The 22,606-nt window shown below is 44.6% G+C and overlaps 1 protein-coding gene across 2 annotated transcripts in view; it reads left to right on the top strand.

Moving 5' to 3' along the window:
* The window catches only part of LOC124267560 (protein mono-ADP-ribosyltransferase PARP14-like), a 75,393-nt gene that overhangs the window by 51,264 nt on the left and 1,523 nt on the right, over positions 1-22,606 (top strand). For both annotated transcript variants that reach the window (XM_046702506.1, XM_046702507.1), the window contains exons 16-18: positions 609-764; positions 19,375-19,541; positions 20,901-21,051. In XM_046702506.1, the coding sequence (XP_046558462.1) occupies positions 609-764; positions 19,375-19,541; positions 20,901-21,051 (474 nt within the window). The remainder of the gene's footprint in view (positions 1-608; positions 765-19,374; positions 19,542-20,900; positions 21,052-22,606) is intronic.

Raw genomic sequence — 22,606 nt, forward strand, 5'->3', positions numbered from 1 at the left:
GTGTTACTCTAAATTAAAATTTGGTACATGAGCAAATTGTTTCAATTTTATCCCCCCTGGTTTAAAACATGTTTTATCCTCCGGATCATTTACTGATTTTCAAAATTTGTATTTTTTCCATTTCTGTGGCAATGAGACTATTCATAGTGATGTGTTTGTCCAGACCGAATCTCTAAAACTAATAGGTATTCTTTCATGTAATTTCACACACATATAGACCAGGTGCTCAACTAATGCCATTTTCTATTTAGGCAATTTTTAGAACTCAAGTTTTCTGTTTTAAGTATTTTAATTTGACTTTGACTTAGCTCACAGGTATGTGATTTTCCAGAGTTTCAATAATACCAGTTTTCTACAGTACATACAATGACCAAATTGTAAACTGGTGCTATTGATCTTAACAGAATTTCAGCTTTTGTGTGATTTATAGTAACTCTTTGCTAAAGAGTATGAGACATTGTTACAAAGTTCCAAATCCCAAATTAAGTGAGCAATAGTGACTGAGTTTGCGTACCAGGCTATGTGCCATTGTGCCCCCATGAATAGTACAAATTGTTCGATATTCATTGTGAGGTAAGTATTTTATGTCACTTCTTCTATCATTACAGGTGATGTGTCAGAGGATATGGCTCAAGACTTACACGAAGCTCTTTGCCGATTTGTCAAATCATCTGAAAATCTGAAAATCAAAGAAGTGCGTGTTGTGATATATGATCCAAGGTGCTTTGACAAATTCACAAAAAAGTTTGGAAAACTGTGTGAAGGTACATATTTCATTTTATTACCTACAAAGGCGAAAATATCGGGTTCATATTTTTCATACAATGCCCTAGGGCAAAATATCACTTTGTCATGGTGACGTGACATCATGAACAATGCTATGATGTCACATTTCTGATTTCTGATGTTGCATTCTACATGCGTCGACAGCAGATAGGCAGCCTATGTTTGAAAGTAGATTTGGGTTTTTTTTCCTTCAATTTGACGACTTTGGTAATAAATAGAATATTATGTTTGTGCCCATATCATACTGAAAGATCCAACAAGCTTGCTGTTGTGATAAACTTGCCTTCCATCATTCTGTCCATTATCAACCATTACACTTCCATCTGTTCCATGAGACTAAAACTTTGTATGGATTGTGCCAGCAAGTGAACAGTTTCAAATCACATTTTGACTTTGTCAGAAATATTACTTTTGGTTGCCTGTTAACTTTTGACTTCTCTTCTCAGCTGAAAAATGAGAGTGAAACTGTAGCAGGATGAGTGTTTAAAAATATGGACCCCCCGTAAAGATTTATGACAGTATAAAGTGGCCATCACACGGCAAACTAAAGTTTGACAACTCATGTTGTTCAAATTTTAAAAGTCGTCAAACTCGCATTTTCACATTTCAAACACATGTTGTCAAACTTTCGTGTCATTTGAGGGATGCCATTTTTGTAGGTCGAGTTGACCATACAACCAAAACATCACGTGATTTGGAGTGCGATTGGTTGTTTCTGAATAACACGAGTTTGACAACACTTCAAGTAGTATATACAATGGGGGTTCTGGACCAGTTCCAACCAAAGCCTCTGCAAAGCCTTATTTCACAAGTAAGGCTTTTGTTGGACCCTTAGCTCTTGCTACCATTACCCCTACTATAAAAAAGTTTGGGGGTACGAACCCATGAATGGACGTGATGAATGGAATGAAAGACGTGATGAAGGTACCGTTGTTCCTAATTTCAGAGACATAGCCCTCTTTGTCTATTGAGATATAAGGTGCGGTGATGGCCACGTTGATCACCCATTTGGGCTCCTTTAAGTCTGCCAGGTCCTGCCGTATGTACACACCGTTTTTAAATAATAGGACGTACAAGGTGTCTTCCCCACCAGGTTGATCGAATCCCTCCGTGTCCCCTAAGTCGTTAAGTGTAGTGTTGGGGTGAATCCAAGACATTGCTATAATACTATTATGATATAATTTCCAACTGGTTTTCTGATAATAGTTCAGGGGTGAACTTCACCCCCATGAAGTGTATGTTGTCAGGTAGGAAGATCTTGGTTAGTTATATCGTGTTTTCCACGATCACGGTGACACCCTGCAGACTGGTGTTGGAGCCGACACCCATCCGCACGTAAACTGTGCAAACGTGATACTGGTGTCGTTTCCCCACCGAGTTTGACCCCTTCACGATCTTCGACATCATTCCCCGATGATTCCCCTAGGTAGACTTTGATGATCAGTGTTGAGTTAAGCGGTAGACTCTCCAGTATCCTGACCACGCCTTCAAATTCAGACACCAACTGCAATGTCATCGCTTTGTATGCCCACTTTACTTTCGATAGCATGTGGGCTGCCATACTGTTGAGTGGGCTGATGACTACGCCGATCTCTGAGTGGGGCGTAAAGCCACGAGCAGGGTTCCATTGTTAACGACTTTGTTTAGGTGGTTGTCTTTGTTATCCCGTGAACACGTGGGGGGAGCCGAGCTCCTAATATTGAGAAACCAGTCGTCTTTATCTGGTAACAACACCCACTTGTCATCTTCGGTGAAGACGAAAGCGATATGGCTTGTTTGGCGGCGGTAGTGCTCTCAACATCGTCTAAGTCGAACAGTTTGCCACCGAGCGATGGGTATATTATCCATTTATCATCCCGGTGGTGACTAGGTGTACTTAGTGTTGACTACCGCTCTTGTGGTATCTACTATATCACCTAGGGCTCCACGGAGGGGACTTCAACTGGCGTTTGTAAATGTTGTTTTTCCATTGTAAGCCGTTACAGTGTGCCATCTACTCGGGGCGCCGAAAGCGTGTGTCCCCGAGGTCGGAGATCCCCACATTGGCGCATTTTTCACCCGGGCCCGCTTGTGCTGGTCATTTTATGTGAAGCGTTAAGCTGAGGTATCCTATATTGGCGGGATTATGATTTATATCTAACACCGATATTATCAGCTCAGGTATGTTGCCCTGAGTCAACCTCTTATACTGCCGCGGTGAAAGCGACTCCGTTCTACCGTCGTTGTATTTCTCCGCTTTCACAGATGCGGCTCTCAGTATAGTGGAAGGGTGACCCCTTGAATGTTATGCGTTGTGCTCACCTGGCGAGATGAATGTACAGCTCTCGCACGGTACTAGGTCGGGTAACTTCATGCCTGTGACGGTTGTTGTTGGTTTTGTCTCGTCAGGCGATATACCTAGTGTCCTCGCCAATGGTCGACCGAGCCTCAAGGACTTTCTTCCGTTGTTGATTAACACCACTGTACCGTTTGAGTCGTTCATCTTGAGTTCGGCTCCCAGGGGTTTGAAGACCTTGTCGCTTAGCGAGCACACGCTGTAGTAGCCGTCAGTTATCTGGCTGCGAGCTCCACTGACAAACAGCTTATTGTTGCTGGCGTTGATGTTAGTCCATTGCGGTAGGTAGGTGATATCACAGAGTGCGACTTCGAGTTGACCCGACGTGTTATCGATCGCGTGCGTCAGCTGAACAGCCTCACCGCTCGTTATTCCTGGGAGTGTTATGTACATGTTAGAGTATATATGCTCATTATATAATAGTTTTAAAATGTACTCCCCTGGAATGTTTTACCCTAAACTGGACATAGATTTCTCCCCCATGAAGATAGTAGTCGCTGATGGGGGGCATTTCGACGCCCAGTTCATAGATGTGTTTGACAAGTATAAACCAACTGCAATGTCACGTTTTGTATGCCCACTTTACTCGATAGCATGTGGGCTGCCATACTGTTGAGAGGGCTGATGACTACGCTACGTCTCTGAGTCGGGACGTAAGCCACGAGCAGGGTTCCGTTGTTAACGACTTTGTTTAGGTGGTTGTCTTTGTTATCCGTGAACACGTAGGGGGAGCCGAGCCTAATATTGAGAAACCAGTCGTCTTTATCTGGTAACAACACCCACTTGTCATCTTCGGTGAAGACGAGCGTATATGGCTTGTTTCGGGCGACGGTAGTGCTCTCAACATCGTCTAAGTCGAACAGTTTGCCACCGAACGATGGGTATATTATCCATTTATCATCCCCGGTGGTGACTAGGGTGTACTTAGTGTTGACTACCGCTCTTGTGGTATCTACTATATCACCTAGGGCTCCACCGGAGGGGACTTCAACGCGTTTGTAAATGTTGTTTTTCCATTGTAAGCCGTACAGTGTGCCATCTACTCCGGGAGCGTCGAAACCGCGTGTGTCCCCGAGGTCGGAGATCCCCACATTGACGCATTTTTTCACCCCGGGCCCTTGTGCGCTGGTCATTTTATGTGAAGCGTTAAGCTGAGGTATCCTATATTGACGGGATTATGATTTATATCTAACACCGATATTATCAGCTCAGGTATGTTGCCCTGAGTCAACCTCTTATACTGCCGCGGTGAAAACGACTCCGTTCTACCGTCGTTGTATTTCTCCGCTTTCACAGGTAACGGCTCTCAGTATAGTGGAAGGGTGACCCCTTGAATGTTGCACGTTGTGCTCACCTGGCGAGATGAATGTACAGCTCTCGGCACGGTACTAGGTCGGGTAACTTCATGCCTGTGGACGGTTGTTGTTGGTTTTATCTCGCCAGGCGATATACCTAGTGTCCTCGCCAATGGTCGACCGAGCCTCAAGGACTTTCTTCCGTTGTTGATTAACACCACTGTACCGTTTGAGTCGTTCATCTTGAGTTCGGCCCCAGGGGTTTGAAGACCTTGCTTAAAGCTAGCGAGCACACGCTGTAGTAGCCGGCCAGTTATCTGGCTGCGAGCTCCACTGACGAACAGCTTATTGTTGCTGGCGTTGATGTTAGTCCATTGCGGTAGGTAGGTGATATCACAGAGTGCGACTTCGAGTTGACCCGATGTGTTATCGATCGCGTGCGTCAGCTGAACAGCCTCACCGCTCGTTATTCCTGGGAGTGTTATGTACATGTTAGAGTATATATGCTCATTATATAATAGTTTTAAAATGTACTCCCCTGGAATGTTTTACCCTAAACTGGACATAGATTTCTCCCCCATGAAGATAGTAGTCGCTGATGGGGGGCATTTCGACGCCCAGTTCATAGATGTGTTTGACAAGTATAAATTTTCGGTGACTAACGCTAAGGTAGTTCATGCTTGGTTCAACAACCCGATGCAGTTCTGGCAGAATCAACTCAACTTCGCCGTGTGGTGTGCTACAACGGGGTGTGGTGTGACATTGACCGACACTCGGCGTGGACCGCTGAGTCAGTCTGTGTTCACGTTCCACGTGTACTACCAGATTAGGCGTATCCTCAAAGAAATCAGTGCTCCGGTCCCACAGGACAATGCATGGGACGCAGTAAACAAGTACGATAGGCGGGCCTACGAACGTATTTGCAACGAATTCGAACTGAACCCGAAGACGGATTGGCGTTTGCCGGGGCCGAACCACGGGTTGGGTATCCCCATCGTTCACAACATGCACCTCGTGGATGCCAGCGAGAAGTTGAAAGAATGGGGATACAAGTCGTATCATCACCTCACAACCAACGAGTGGGATGACCGTTACATGGCTTTCGACAACAGCAAGGATTACCGAGTCTGGAGGTTTGAGCAGGGGGCAGCGGATGACTGGAAAAAGTTCATGCTGGACACGCCGAAAGGGTTTACTCGTGCCGGGTAATCAGGTTAAACGACTCGATTGAACGCATACGTGTGGGGCTGTTGCGCGCAGAGGCATAACGCGCTCCAACATCCTCGGTAAGGGGACTGCTTACGATGCTCAGAAACAGTTTGTTGTTAACGTTGAGGATGCTATCAATGCTCCAGTTGATCTCCCGAGTGCCATCAAACGCTACCAAGACGTGTTGGAATATGCCAGGTCGAAAGTCGACTATGTCTTCGACGTGGGGTTGTACATGGCTCCGAGCGATATGCAACTGAGAGTAAAAAAAGTGGTGGGATACAACAACGAAATAGTCATAGCCACGGCGGACCAAAAGTTGGGTGTCAACCTCGATGTCAACGTCTCCCACGTCCCACCACCCACGACCGGTGAAACGGGTATAGTGGCGCCACCCCCGGAGCCTAGGGCTCAACCAACACACACACAGCCCCAGCCTGCAGCGTCCAATCAGCAGCACATCGACCGTAAAACAGCCCTGGTGGTTGGTGGGGTAGCTTTGGGACTTATTTGGTTAAAAATTTCTTAGCCGCTACGTACACCAAACCCACCATGGCGACGATGGCTGCCCATAGGTTTTGACTGAGCCACGTGGCAGTTTTAGCCAGAGCGCCCAGCAGCCACGAGACGATGCTACCCAGGATGCCGGGTAGGGCTTCGGCGGCCTTACCAGCCAGTTTAGCCAGGGCTTCCCCTAGTTTTTTTATCCACTCTTTGACCCCACCTGTGGGTGTTGGTGTTGGTGCAGGCGTGGGGCTACCCCCTGTCAATGACACCACCAGGGTTGATATGATGAAGCCCAATGCAGTCAGAATGCTGGCGATGGTGATGCCTTGCTCTCGGAACAGGATCCGAATCCTGTCAGCTAGCGTGGTGTCTTCATTTAGGACTCGATCGATGGTTTCCCGTACTCTACTGATCTGTGATCGGAGCGCTTCCCGGTTAGAGGAAGCGGATTCCAACCGAGTCCGTCTCTCGTCTTCCAAGTTTTTTATTCTCTCCTCGATACGACGTTTCATATCACCATCCGCTTCGGTGAGTTTTATTTTCTCGCGAGCGATGTGCTCATCGATTTCATTAAGTTTCCCCATGTTGTTCACGAGTTCTCCGCATACATGTTTCAAGGCTTCGTCTAGGGCCTCGCAGTTCCCTCAGGGAAATTCGAGGACCCGGCAAGGGTTTGTCATGGTACGTGGTCAATATTTTCTCGATACTGTCCGGCGTTTCTTTTATGCGTTGGGGTATATCACCTTCATCGCCTTTGGGTCTGGCTGCTTGCAGATCTTGGGCGACCGGGGAAGCTTTGACCGCTAGCCGCTGTAATCTATGAAGCCTAGTTCATCACGGATCAGCTGACCCCACCAGGGCGACTGGTGAGTGTTGACAAAGCATCACGGCTTCCCGTCTTTTTATGATATCGGACCCCGGGTGAGCCTTCAATCGCGAGCGTGCCCTTCTTATCGACGGTAAACTTGGCATAGTCCCTTCCCAACGGCTTGATATTGTCTCTATTTTCAACTGCGTTGTAATAATCGTCGACAGCAGGCTGTACAAGTTCAGTACTTAAGGGGGTAGTGAATGTGGTGTTATCCTCGAATGCCTGAGCACTATCATCCCACATATCATCCATAGGTATGTACTCTGCCATTATTTAGTATTAAAACTTATATATTTCATTTATATAACAATGTACGGTAGAAAACTAGATCCTTTTCGAAGATCAAGAGAGCCTCTAGGTGCCAGAGCCGTGCGCCAGTCGGTGACCATCACCAACAATCCCAGCAAGATAGACCAGAATCAAACGCTGCTGGTTAGATTTCCAAACCTTGGCGAGAATGACCTCATTGTACCAGGCACGGTTCGACTGGCGTTCAACCTCACGTTGACCTCCACCAACGACAAACGCGAGCTAGTGCGGAACGTAGGTCGAGCTATTATCAAGAAAACCACCATCAAGATCAGCGGTAACGAGGTTCTGAGCATCGACGACAGCGACGTGTTTCACTGCTATGGGGATCTCTGGAAAAGCGAGGGAGAACGCTGGCGTACCAATCAAAATCGCGTGTACCAGGGTATCACGCAAAACAGCGACCCGATCGGACGGTGAAAGGCCATCGCTCAAGCCGCACGGGAACCCGGTTCTGCGTGCCGTTCGACTTCGAGTTGCTCACGGGACACGCGCCGTTTTACCAGGCCGCGCTGGGTGATAGGCTTGAATATGAGCTCACGTTTAACGACTACAGCAAAGTAGTGCGTACGCCGAACGGTGATGAGGCCAGTTACGTCATAGACAACATCTCTCTGGAGTTCGACATGGTCACTAGCCCGGAGCTGGCCAGGCAGGTTCGAAGCCAGTACTCTGGGAAGATGGCCATCCTGTACGATCGCATACTGAGGCATAGATCCATCATGCGGGATAAGAGCGACACTGTGTGGAATATCAACCTGAACGTGCCGGCGCGATCGATGAAAGGTATCCTGGTCGTCCCAGTGGAGGATTACGAGCCGTTCCGGAGGGACAGCGAGAAGTTTTTCAACCCCGAGATTGAAAAGGTGGAAGTGACCATAGAGGGCGTGCCCAACCAGCTGTTCAGTCATGGTATGAGGCCATACCAGCAGTGGGATGAGATAAAAAAGCTACCGGCTATCAAACAACACCCATACATAACCAAGGACCTGAACCTATCCTCCGTGCAGATCGGGGAATACCTGACCACCAAGTACGCCCTATGGTTGGACATGCGATCCACGGATGAGGATAAACTGCACGGTAGTGGACGCCATATAGATAACGGTAGTGAGGGTATTACCAAGAAGGCTCAACCCGCTGGCAAGTTGAAATTATATCTGTACGTTATTATGGACGCGCAACTTAATATAGACAATGGGAGATTCGTGCAAGCCATCTACTAGGCAGTTGCCTGCTGGTTTGCCTGCCGGCGGCATTGATTTGCCACGCGACCCACACTGCGCCATAGTGTGCGGGCAGACTGGCTGTGGGAAGACCGTTTTCGTGTTGGATATGTTGGAGGGGTACTACAGGGATGTGTTCGACAACATCGTTATCATGTGCCCTACTCTGAGTATGAATAAAACGTACACGGAAAGACCTTGGGTGATGACGGACCCGGACGTACACAAAGTCGACCCGGGAACACGCCTGCAGGACTGGTTGAAAGCTCTTCACGAGAAATTTAAAGGGGAGTCGACGCTGTTCATCTTGGACGACTGCAGCGCTAATCGCGAGATAACAAAAAAGAGAGACATGCTATCGTACCTGGCCTTCTCTGGCCGGCACGCAAATCACAGCGTATGGGTGCTGACGCAGAAGTTCAACTCGGTGTTGAAAGACCTCAGGGAGCAGACGCGATGGGTGGCCTTATTTCACTGCAAGGACAGGGATTCGTTCGAAGAGTGTTTGAGAGAGAACGATGTGATGAGCAAACATGATAGGGAACGTGTGAAGAAACAGCTCGCTGAAACTAAACACGCTAAGCTTGTGCTCAAGACCGATCAACCAGTAGCCTATAGGGTGTTTTAGCTAAGCAATGCTAAGCAAATGCTAAGCAAAGCTAAGCAAAGCTAAGCAAAGCTAAGCAAAGCTAAGCAAAGCTAAGCATAGCTATGATATTTGAAGTGTTCGTCGTGTGCAACTTAACCTTCATTTCGCTGTGTTTTGCTAAATACGAGGCTAGACTCGGGGCAGAAATGACAAAAACAGTAGGATCGGCTATGACCCAGATATACACTGGTATTGCATCATACTTCCTTCCCATCCCCCCGTAGCGCCGACTTTACCTGTGGGAAGACCTCGAAAAAGACCCTTTTATCGAACACGCCTTGAGCTCTATTAGCTGCGAGCTGTACCACAAATACGGTATGTTGTTAGCCCCGGTGACGGCGGCGATTATCACGGCAAAGCATTGTCAATTTGAGAGGAAAAATAATAATAATAGTATAGATGGATGCTGCACAGGAGACCCCACCCCAACTACTGGAGGAAACCCCATCCCAACTGGAGGTGACCCCTCCCACAGTAACCAGGCAGAAGAATCCTAAGAGAGTAGCTGCCGGTAAAAAACGGTGGTGTAATCAACATAAAATTATCAGGGTGACTCACCCGTCTCGACTCTTGTTGGTTGTATGCGCAACTGCTGCCGTGGTTATCTCGTGGTTATATACACGATACAGTGAGGGAAACCCTCACAATCCTAAGGATTCCGAGGAGGGAAACCCTCCTCCACAATTAGAGGTCGACCCGCATATCATGTTATAATTTAATATTTTATATCATATACATAATGTCTGAGGGGAAAACGTTCGTCAACGACGCATACCACGCCACAGTGGTCGCCAGTCTAGCCGTAGGATACGCTCGGTTGACCAAAATGGTGCTTAAACAACCAACTATCAAGCTAGATTTGAACTTGCAGGATATGGGTATGCTTATAATGAACCTTGGTATGGCGATGGCTACAAAAGACATCCTAGTAAAACAAGGGATACTACCTGAAAATATTATGAAGTAAATATAGGATGGCTACGATTGCCATGATGGTCGGTGGGGCATTAGTAAATGCCCTAGCATTTTCCGGGAGTAATTTCCTCTTCTCGAAACTACGAGAGTCACACGCGCGGCTGAAATACAGGAAGAAAGGAAGCGACATAATCTCGCTATTGAAAAATTACAGGCCGCCCAATCCGAAATGCGCTTAAAAACGCCTCCAGAGGATCGATTACATTAACGAACAACTCAGGCGTGAAAACCATGCAGTTCAAACATTCCACGATGTCGACGAGGCAGCGAGAGAATACTTCGTATTAACAGGTAAACAGTTGCAACCACTCAATAAACCCACACTCGCTCAGTACTACACACCATCCAAGGGACAAATGGACCGTGAACTGGTATTCATAGCGCTGGGTATAGCAGCGACTGCGTTGGTTGCGAAACAATTAGACTAAGTACTCATATAAGTATGCTAAACATGAGACCTGCTCCATACCGATGCGAATACATACTTATGGCGAAGACCGAGACCTGTGGTAGGAAATGCAGGACTCAGGGGTACTGTTGGTTCCACATGGGAAGCCCTAACTACGCGTGTTGTGTGTGTGGCATAGGGGTTAAAGGTCACTACTGCTTATGTAAAGCTCACGGGCGAACGTAGTCAGACATCACCTCATCTACGAGAATAAAAAGGCCTACATAAAAGAACGTAGGCGACTTCTCAAGATAGACCCCAATTAGAGATTATACACACCTACGTATAGCTATGTTTGTGGAAACCAGGGATATCGAATCTCTGGTTAAAAACATATTCGAAGATGAACTGAACTTATGGGGACGCTTCAGATTTCAGGTCATATTGGAAGTGGCATGGATTAAGGAGGGTGTTAAGTATACTCGCCCCTTCACATGTGAGGGGGGTATCACGACTCAATACCAAATAAATTGTTTTACAAGTATACAGGAATACATGCACAACTTCAAGGAACAATGTGAGTACTGGATTGAAACGGCCCATCTAAGAATAGTTGATTGGGGCGACGGAGAGGATTTACCTCACTTTACTGTGGCCCAATTAGACATTGATCTTCATAGATGTGTACGCAACTATGACTACTGTTGGTGAACTTAAGCGGGTCGCCAGGCAGAGAGGTGTTATTGGGTATTCTCGAATGCGGAAGCCAGCCTTGTTGAAATTACTTAACATACAAACCCCTCCCACGGTAAAACAATTAAAAGCTCAAGCAAAACAGCTTGGGCACACGGGTTATTCAAACCTGGGGAGAGCCGGGTTAGTCGCATTGTTATCACATGACCCCGTGGCAAAACCTCCCACTGTAAAACAATTACAAGCCGAGGCACGTGATTTGGGTTTAGGTGGGTATTCCCAAATGAGGAAACCACAGCTTGTAGAACTATTACGGCAGAATAGAGCTATTGACCTACAGTTCATACCCACTGAGCGCGCTGTAGGCAACTATTTGAGAGGTTGGCGCATGCATGTTGATAGGAATATAAACATTACTGATATGAAGCCTCTCATAGCTGATAAAATAAACCAGGAACTAAACAGTCTAGGAAGTATCAAATTTCAAATCACAGTGAAAATGTCACTCGATAAGCAAGGGGGAGGTGTCACTGAGTACGTTCGTTCAGCCTTACTTCCGTGGCAAACAACAACAGGTCGTGACCCATATAGAGACCATTGACGCATCAATCGATACTAGTTTTCAGCAGATACGGGAATACCTAGAACGCTACACACACCTGGGGTCTGGGTGGACTGTAGATAAAATCGATAATGTCTATCTAGACATAGCTAACTACGTGCCATTCAGAGGTGGGTCATACCTAGACTTGCCACCCTACTATAGGAAAAAACATGCCATGGTAAACGTTAAGAATAGAGGAGACGATTGCCTGAGGTTAGCTATCAGGTCAGCCTTGTTTCCAGCTGACACTCATTCAGACAGGCCTTCTAGTTATCCCCAAGACGATGGGCTCAACTGGGATGGTATAGATGAACCCACCCCCATATCCCAGATAACTAAAATAGAAAAACAGAATAATCTAGCTATAAATGTCTTTGGGCACGAAGGTAACACAACAATAGTACACAGAGTAAGCCCAGTGTTGGGGAAACCCCAAGGGGGGAACCCCATTATCAATATATTCATGATCCAGCGAGGTGACAAGTTCCACTACACATGGATAAAACACTTTAGTAGGCTGTTGTATGACCAATCGGCACACAGAGAAAAGACCCACTTCTGCGAACGGTGCCTGCATGGCTTCACACGAGCTGATTTATTAGAATCCCACCGGGAGCATTGCCAAGGTGTGGGGCAGACGGCTATACGGGTCGACATGCCTAAGGAAGGTGACAATATCCTAAAATTCGGTAACCACAAGAACCAAATGTCTGTGCCTTATATCATATACGCCGACTTTGAAGCCTTGGTTAAACCTGTTGAGGCTGTTGGGGGTACCCCAACCACACTCAAAACACAAGAGCATGAAGCCTGTGGGTTTGGATACGTGGTAGATCCGATGTGATGGGGAAACAAAAGCTCCCCGTAGTGTATAGGGGGGTCCCGTGGCTGAAAGGTTTCTTAAGTGTTTGCAGGAGGAAGAAAAAATTATTAGGAACGCACTGTATAGAGTCGCTCCCATGCGTATGACCCAAGCCGACAGGCTAGCTCACGCCTGTAGCACTAACTGCCACGTGTGTGACTCACCACTTAACGGTGATTCGGTGAGAGATCACTGCCACATAACCGGTAAGTATAGAGGCGCCGCTCACAGCGCGTGTAACCTTAAGCTTAGAATCAACCCTAAGACAATAAACATCCCCGTTGTCTTTCACAACTTGAGAGGGTATGACTCTCATTTGATCATGCAGGCCATCGCGAAAATCGATGGTAATATAACGTGCATCCCCAACAACATGGAGAGATACATCTCCTTCAGCTTAAACGGTCTTAGGTTTATAGATTCAGTACAATTTCTATTGTCGCCACTCGACAGTCTGGTCAAGGCCAATAATACCTTCCCTATTACCGATCGATACACAGACGCAGAGACTAGACCCCTGCTTATGAGGAAGGGTGTGTACCCCTATGAGTACATGGATAGTTGGCCCAAGTTCGCCGAGACCAGACTACCCCCCATCAGAGAATTTTACAGCAATCTGACAGACTCGGCAATATCCCAAGACGATTACTCGCACGCGATTAACGTATGGAATAAACTGGGTTGTGAGAATCTGGGTGACTATCACGACCTGTACTTGAGGACAGATGTACTGCTGTTAGCCGACGTGTTTGAGACGTTTAGGCGGACATGTTTCAAGCAGTATAAACTCGACCCCGCATGGTATTACACCAGCCCAGGTCTGTCGTGGGATGCCTTGTTTAAAAGACTGGAGTTAAGTTGGAATTGCTTACAGATTATGACATGCACCTATTCATTGAGAAAGGCTTGCGGGCGGGATCTCCATGGCAACCAAAGCGATCTGCGAAAGCAAATAATCAATACGTGAAGGGTTACGACCCTAGCAAGCCAACCAATCACATTCTCTACCTCGACGCCAACAACCTGTACGGCTGGGCTATGAGCCAGTATCTACCCACAGGGGGATTCGAATGGGCGTCACATGTTGATGTTATGAGCATCGCACCAGATTCGAACAAAGGTTATATCCTCGAGGTTGACTTGGAATACCCCAAGGCATTACACACATCACACAACAGCTACCCCCTGGCCCCCGAACGTATGAGGGTTAACCCAGACTGGATGTCTGAGTACCAACATAACTTGTTAGGTGGGCGGGTGGCAGACGTTGAAAAACTAGTGCCCAACTTAATGAATAAGACCAAGTACATCGTTCACTATCGCAACCTACAGCTGTACCTGTCGTTGGGTATGAGGCTGAGCAAAATACACAGGGTGCTCGTGTTCAACCAGAGCCCATGGATGGAGCCCTACATCAGAATGAACACAGACCTCCGAAAGCTTGCCACCAGTGACTTTGAGAAAAATCTCTACAAGCTCATGAACAACTTCGGTGTTCGGTAAGACTATGGAGAACCTGAGGAAAGCAGCGTGACCGTGAAGCTGGTTCGGTCGAATGAGGAAGACAAGCTCAGGAGACTGATAGCCAGTCCGGCATTCAACCGTAGCAAGATATTCACCGATGACCTAGTTGCCCTACACATGAAGAAAAGCCACATAAAATTCAACCGGCCTGTTTACGTGGGGATGAGCATCCTCGATTTATCTAAACACCTGATGTACGACTTTTACTACAACGAGCTTAAGAAACAGTACGGCAACAGGTGTGAAGTGCTGTACACTGACACGGATTCCCTGCTGATGGAGATTCGAACCGAGGACGTGTACGAGGACATGAAAAAACACCTCGATTTGTATGACACCAGCGACTACCCCAAGGACCATGCCATACACAGTACGGTAAATAAAAAGGTCCTAGGTAAGATGAAGGACGAGTGTGCTGGCACTCCCATAGCCGAGTACATAGGTTTGAGGCCTAAGATGTATTCCATACTGAAGGCCGACAATGGTGAGATCCGGAAGGCTAAGGGGGTTAAGAAGTACGTGGTTAAACAACACATCAAACACGCCAGATTCAAGGAAGCCCTGTTCAAAACCCGTACCTTTAGACATAAAATGAACACACTTAGAAGTGATGGGCATAAGATATACGGACTGACTATAAACAAAACGTCTCTGTCGCCGATGGACACTAAACGTTGGATAGCTATTGATGGGATAAACACGTACGCGTATGGACATGAGAAAATTGAACCAAGAGAGAAAGTTTGAGGCTATTTACTATAGCCCACGTGGATACTGGAAAGGCGCTAGCTGTAGATAAGCTGGCTAAAATGGCGCTGAGAGTACCCCGGAGGAGGCCAAAGCGTGGCTTGAAAACAAGCCCTATGGCAGATCTATTTACCGGCACCATGCGCCACGTGCCTAGAAGGAGGTTCGGTATTAACATACCTAATAGCGTTCACCAGGCAGACCTACTGTTCCTACCCCACGACAAGAGGTACAAGTATGCCTTAACCGTAGTGGACGTAGCCAGTCGCTACAAGGAAGCCGAGCCCTTGACCGCGAAAGATTCTGCCCAGGTAGCCAGAGGATTCGAACGCATATACAAACGCAGTCCGCTGACGTGGCCAACAGAGCTGCAAGTTGACCCCGGGCGGGAGTTCATGGGTGTTGTGTCACACCTGTTAGACAAACACGATACAAAGGTCAGGCGTGGTACGGCTGGAGCCCATCGCAGCCAAGCCATAGTTGAGAGATTCAATAGGACTTTGGCTGAGCGCTTATTCGGACATCAGTATGCGAGGGAGATGGCCACCCCGGGGAAGCGATCGACTGAATGGGTCGCAAGGTAACCTAAGGTGGTGTCGGCAATCAACCATGAAGTCACCCGTCTCACCGGCAAGAAACCGGTAGACGCTATCAAACTGAAATCAGTGGTGTCCGAACCAGCTGCTCCATTGCGTGGGAAGGAGAAACAGATACCAGATAGGGCCCTAGTTAGGTATCTATACCAGCCGGGGGAACACGAGGGTGACAGCCGTAAGCGAGCCACTGACCCAATATGGTCAGTCAAAACTTACAACATAGATAAAGTGGACATGAAAGCAGACGAGCCTAACTTGTACTACTTGAGGGATGGGCCAGGGAGAGGGTTTGTAAAAGCGGAATTATTGATCGTACCGTACGGCACAGTGTTACCTCCTGTCAACACGGCATAGCGGCAATCCCAGGATATCACCCATACCCCCGGTAGCGGGGTTCGTACCCCCAAACTTTTTTATAGTAGGGGTAATGGTAGCAAGAGCTAAGGGTCCAACCAAAGCCTTACTTGTGAAATAAGGCTTTGCAGAGGCTTTGGTTGGAACTGGTCCAGAACCCCCATTGTATATACTACTCTTCACACATCAAATTCGAGTTTCACAACACCGAAAGTTTGATGGAAAAGTTGGTGAGATTGGAGACCGAGCCTATTTCTCGACAACAGTTTGACAACTCTGAAATTGGTGTTGGTGGCGAGTTGTTGGAATGTTCACACTCTCAAACTTGAGTTTGACAACTTGTGGTGTCAAACTTTAGTTTGCCGTGTGAAGGCAGCTTAAGTCCTCAATGTCTGCTGCTGGGGGGAGGAACCTAACAGATCAGGTTAAGTGATTTTGATTCCGCATCATTGTACCCCAATGGCTCACATCATGATCCACTGGAATATGAGGTCTAGTATTCAAAGGCCTCTGTCATATCACTTCAATATGGTTGAATGTGTCATTGCCAAGGAAAACCCATAGCACTCAGATTGTGATAAGATTGTTTTAGAATTCTCATTCCAAAATATTACAGGGTTGACAAGTAAACTTTGATTCGAGGCATCAACACAGCTGCATCATGGTATCATGTCTTCATTAAAACAAACAATTTTGCTATAATATTTTATCATCAAAGACGTGTGTTATAAAATAAACTCGAAACACTCTGACTAATATAAATATTCACTTTTAATCCTATTTTTGTTTTGTACAATTGTATACAATGTCGACACTACTCACCTTGATATAGCCCCAATGTGGCCACATTAAAAAAGCAACGAAAGTCATTGAATATACGATTTATCAGTTTGTGACTGACTTTGACTCGACTGTCTCCCCTACCGCTTTGATGAAATCTTCCTTCTTCTCATCAAAATCAACTGGGAGCTTCCTGCCTGCTTTTGTGGCCTTTTCACAAAGTGTGTAGCGATTTAGGAATGAATTCCACCACGACCGGTCTAGCTTAATGGGACCTCCATTTTCCTCAAGCAAAGTCCGGTTCTCATGTAACACTATACCCCTAGCAGTAGCCAAAATAATGTTTCGACTGATGATTCCACCCGCTGCTCTAATCTCCTACACGTGTTCATATTCAAGTCGGTCTAACTCCCCTAACCGTAGTGGATGGTCACGTGACTTATGGTTGAGTTTGGTGATGTCTTCATCAGTTTTAACTCTACTTGCTACAATGTACGCTTTCTTCATAACACGTACGGCACTTTCCCCTAAACTAACATCTAACACCTTACTTAAGTGCTTTGTGCACGTGTGTTGCCATGGCCTACTGCATACTTAATAGTCCTGGCTCTTGTCTCGGGTAGGTAGTGGTAATACAAAATAGTGATATTTACAAAAAAACGGGTCCACATGCATTTCATGCCAAACTACAGACCCTTGCACTCGCATTAAATTCGTGACACATTAATTTCATGATTTACAGTATATCGATAGGCCATTGAAAATAAAAGTTTTATCATGAATGAGAAAATGCTGTTGAAATGTTCATTCATGCATGAATATTCAATGTTCAGATCTGCAGAACAATTCTGGTTTCAATTAATTCGATTTTACACCCTAGTTTTTTATGACGATGCGATTACACTCTTTCCGTTCAGTTTCTCCACAGTACATTAGTGAAGCAATTTATTTTACATGCGGTTACCTTGTTTACACCATAGGAACCTGGGACTGTTTAAGGTCTACCTTTTATTATTGTGACAAATTTTCCATTTACATTTTGTAAATTTAGGTGGTTTGTTAAAAATAGAGCTGGCAACTAACAAGATGATGGTAATATGTAATATCTATATACCAAAACTAAATTGTCACAGACAATTGTACACAACATTTGAAATGGCTGAATTTCCTTAACAATTACCCATAAACCCCCATGTGAACACACTTTTCACACAACCATTGCAAACATACCACGGCAGCAAACACTATAATGTGTAGAAAACAATGCGATTCAGCTTTATTTATTCTTAACACATTGGTAAAATTCAAACTCAAAATCCTCAACAAATGTCTCCTGAGAGACTCCAAGGAGAACTTAAAGAGGATGTTGTGATGGATAGTGGAAATTATAGTGATCATGGCATTGTAAATAGAAGTATTTAAATTAAAAATATAAAACCATACAAAATATAAATGAAAATAGAATGAGGTATGAGATGAATTGAATGGAAGGTCAGTGGCCATGACCTGTATTTTTGACAGCTCTTTGACATCAGGGATCGGACATATATAATAAATGTTGATAACGAATGTTATTCCTGTTGACCAACGCAGCTCCCTGATAGTCCAGGCATGCTTACAATGAGGATCCTTATGGTAGCTGTATTACCTTGCAGATCTGCAAGATGTTGGCCAGATTATAAGATGCTTCATACATTGAAGCTAAAGGTGATAAAATTGATCCCAGATATTCAGTTTAGTCAGTATGTATACATACTCAGATGTTTCCCAATTCCTGCAAGAAAATGTGGTACTTAGCAACCAAGCTGATGACAAATCCTAGCTCAATTAGTACCACATGTCTGGCATCTAATTACAGTTATGAATCCCTGTGAATGACCATCAAGCTATTGGCTATGCAATCCCTCTCCATATTTGTGACTACAGTGCAATGGTACAGTGCTGGTAGAACTTCTTGTGCACATCTTCAAAAACATCTCTGGAAAGCCGAGAAGTCAGTCTCTATCATCACTGAATATAGTTTGATGCCAATGACTGACAGTGATACTTTGTCAGCTCCTTTCTCAATAGGGGTAGCTCATCACGCTAAAGACTCGGGTTCGATTCCCCACATGGGTACAATGTGTGAAGCTCATTTTTGGTGTCCCTCGCTGTGATATTGCTGGAATATTGCTATAAGTGGCGTAAAACCAAAACTGACTCACTCACTCATTGGTGCCATGTTTCCTGCTGGTGACATCATCCAATATGTTTTTCTGTGATGTTACTGTTTTCATACCAGTGGCCTCTATCATGAAGTTCTTAATACAGACAGAAACTTATGGTGCTGTTTGTTGTTTTATTGGTAGGATTAGCTATCAAGTGTATCTATTTTAGCGATCAAAATGTTAATGTTATTTCGGATGCGGAGCTCCTCAATCTGTTCAACCTGCCCCAATCGTTGAGCCATTAATGCCAGACATCTGGCTTCCACATATGTAGTAATACCACAATAGTAGACTTTCGATCTGTATAACCTTCTGGAAACAAATCAGGTAAGATATTTTGGTGTTCCATTTCTTGAGAATGTATTACATATGAGCTTTATACAATTTGTACACATATAATAATTTAACTTGATTGGTCTTTGTTTACAAGTATCCTTTATGCATTTTCATATTCAAGAACAAGGAAAAGAGAAACAGGACAGATCCCATGGAAGTCATCAGCTAGTCACTTTCACTCTTTGGTCGGACAAGAAAGAATGTTTCGAGAGTGCGAAAAGAAAGCTGAAGCAATTTTGTACCAGGGAAGAGATAAAAACTTGTATGAAAATCCCGAAAAGCATTACTGTAAGTAATAAAGTTTGTGCTTGTGAGAGTATTCCTTTGTGTATTTGCACAATTAGTCACCGGCAAGTAGGTCCTGTGTTTGTTTCGGTGAACACTTGCCTTGCCTGTGCATGTGTTTGTGCAGACACCTGTTATCATCATTCAATAGTCATTTATAAACAAATGTAATGATTTTCTTGGAAGTGCACTGTACTTGTAGCAGAAATGTCTTATTCATGACTATGGAAAGTGGGTGTGTTGGGGGTTGGATGTTTTTGTGGAAACATTTATTTTCCAAACCTGGTACATGTATTAACCAAGGGTTAAAGCTGAAGTGGTGCATTTTGCTATTTAGGAAATTCAAGAAAATGAACTTATTTCCTGTTTCATGGCAACAAGTTCGACTTTGTTCATAGCGTTTTTGTCCACCAGTCCGGACCATATCTCCAAAACTAATAGGTATTCTTTCATGGAACTGTGTGAACACAAAGACCAGGGCCTAGATTTTCAAAGCTCTCTTAGCGTTAGGATAATTTAAGTTAATGTTAATGTATGACACTTATGACTATCTTACCGCTAAGAGAGCTTTGAAAATCTAGGCCCTGGTTGTCAAATAGTCACCTTGTGCTACTGAGTTGTTAAGCAGGGATTTACATGCAGTACTGTATTTGAGGGTCACTGGAACTCATTTTCAGGGGTCCTTGACAACAAAATGGGGGTCCCAAACACTTAAGTATTATTATTGATACTGTTATTGTATTGTGCATCATGATCATCACATTGTTACTGTAATTAAATTGCAAATAATACCATAACCCAGCTAGTAGCAAACTCAGTGATAACTTATTGTCACTTGATTGTAATTTTTACAAAAAGTATTTGGACTTTTTTCTGAGTCCCTGTGGACGCGCTAATAAATTTTGTTGCGTCCATTGTCAATTTGCATGCGTGTAGGACGCAGGAATTTGCGTTCTGTAAATCCCTGGTTAAGAATTTATGTTTTGTCCATTTCCATTGCAGCAAGTTTGATTTTGACTCTATTCTTAGCATTGTGTTTGTCAGGATCATATCTCAAAAGAGAACTAGGTATTCTTTCATAAAACTGCTGCCTTTTTTTTTATTAGGGATTTTTAAGATTTGTATCTTTTCCTTTGAATTTGATATTGGTGTGTACCTGACATAGAAATACAAAGTTACAAATCCCAGTTATATGGTATTGTTTTGATGGTTCAATAACTACTCCTGTATTTTGACTGACAGATTAGACATTCTCTCATCAAGTTGGACTTAAAGTAACTGTCAGATGACTTGTTCTTTCTAATTCATTGGGGCCAGGGGATTTGTCAACTTCTGGTGACTCTTATTTGAATTTCCTTACAGAAAGATGATATTTCCACCGTTGGAAGAGAATATCCAAATGCTCGACTCTGCCTTAGCCGAGATGGAAGTGGGATAGAACTGGAGGGAAAACCGAAGATGGTGCTTGATGTTATGGTTGCCTTTTACAAACATTTCCAGAGCAACTTCGATAGTGAGTGTAAAAGAATTGTGCTTGAATATTAGCAAAAACATAATATGATCTGTCATGTTTGATCTTCTTAAAAATCATTGATCCTAACATGAATCTTGATACCTGTATGTTGAAACAATGTTTAAAGGTCACATGCAATGCAAAACACAACTTTGCAGATTCTGATACCTTTCGGTATGGACTTACAGTAACAAGTTATCAGAAATGCAAATTCAACTTATAAAGTTGAAAAATAATGCGCTGAAAAACCCCCGAGAAATCTTAGTTCAAACGATTCACAAATTTCACCCCAGCGCTGGGGTTGGAGTTGGAGAACAAAAGATGTTTCTTGTGATTACAAGCATCTTGGGTCTGCAGTAATAAAAATACACTGGTCCCATACTTGGTTGCAGATTTGGAAACCAAGTTTTCAAGAAAGTGTAGCATTAGAAATACTAATTTCATTGTTAAAAGTTGCTCAGCTTGAAAACTGAAATGTTTTAATACATGTCTATGGAAACAGAAAACTATGTTGATTGTGATAAGCAGTCTCTGTCACAGACAAAACTCAATGTCTGTTTTATTGACACCTATGTGTCTGCCTGCCTGTCTGCTAATGACAATATGCAATACACAACTTCGATCACTGACCACCTGCAATTTGAACTTAACACCTATCAGGCCATACACCATAAACAAAATGCATTGATTTATGGCTCATGCCCCCGAGTTCTGTCTCTGTCACATTATGTAATTACACAGGCAGGCAGGTGTGATACTTGTACACATGACATGTTATTATGTCTGTGGGTTGCAAACAAACTGCATCCATTTTTCTCGGATGACCGGATCGGATGGAAACCGGTGCAAACTCAGATTGTCAGTTTCAAGTCCTGCTTTGTACTTGGACGAACGACAGTTTCCAGCCACGCAGTAGTTCACCATCTCAGTATTTGTTGATTGGATCGAACGCAAATGCAGAGAGCATGTATTTACAAAACCCAACATCTTTATACACTTTTTTTAAGGATGACACCTTTTTTTATTGTATATGATGCGACGTTTCGGTATGGATTCTTATATCATTGTCACTCTTGCTTGACAATGGTGTAAGAATCCATACCGAAACGTTGCATCATATACAATAAAAGAAGTTGTTATCCATATAGAATCTTACTTTCTTATTACTCACCATACTTCTAAAATGTCAATCAAACAGATCATCTCTATATACACACACAATGAGCCCTCAGGGTAGCGGCAAATGAACCAGCCAATGAGAGACTTCTTTACACTTGCGTGCACACCCACCCGCTCTGACTGGGTTCGATCTCCCGGGTGCTTCGTTAAAGTATGTTTGAGGCAAATGAAGCATTCAGTTCTTCCAGTACTGTTAAGTGAGTGAGTTTTTAGCAATAATCCAGCAATATCATGACTGGGGATACCAGAAATGGGCTTCACACACGGCACCCATGTGGGGAATCAAACCCAGGTCTTCAGCGTGACGAACGGATGCTTAACCCCTAGGCTACCTGACTGCATAATACTGTTGCATATACTCTTTTAAAAAAAGTAG

Source organism: Haliotis rubra, unplaced genomic scaffold, assembly GCF_003918875.1.
Source record: "Haliotis rubra isolate DU_JTF1 unplaced genomic scaffold, ASM391887v1 Scf132, whole genome shotgun sequence".
In the NCBI taxonomy this organism is placed as follows: Eukaryota; Metazoa; Mollusca; class Gastropoda; order Lepetellida; family Haliotidae; genus Haliotis; species Haliotis rubra.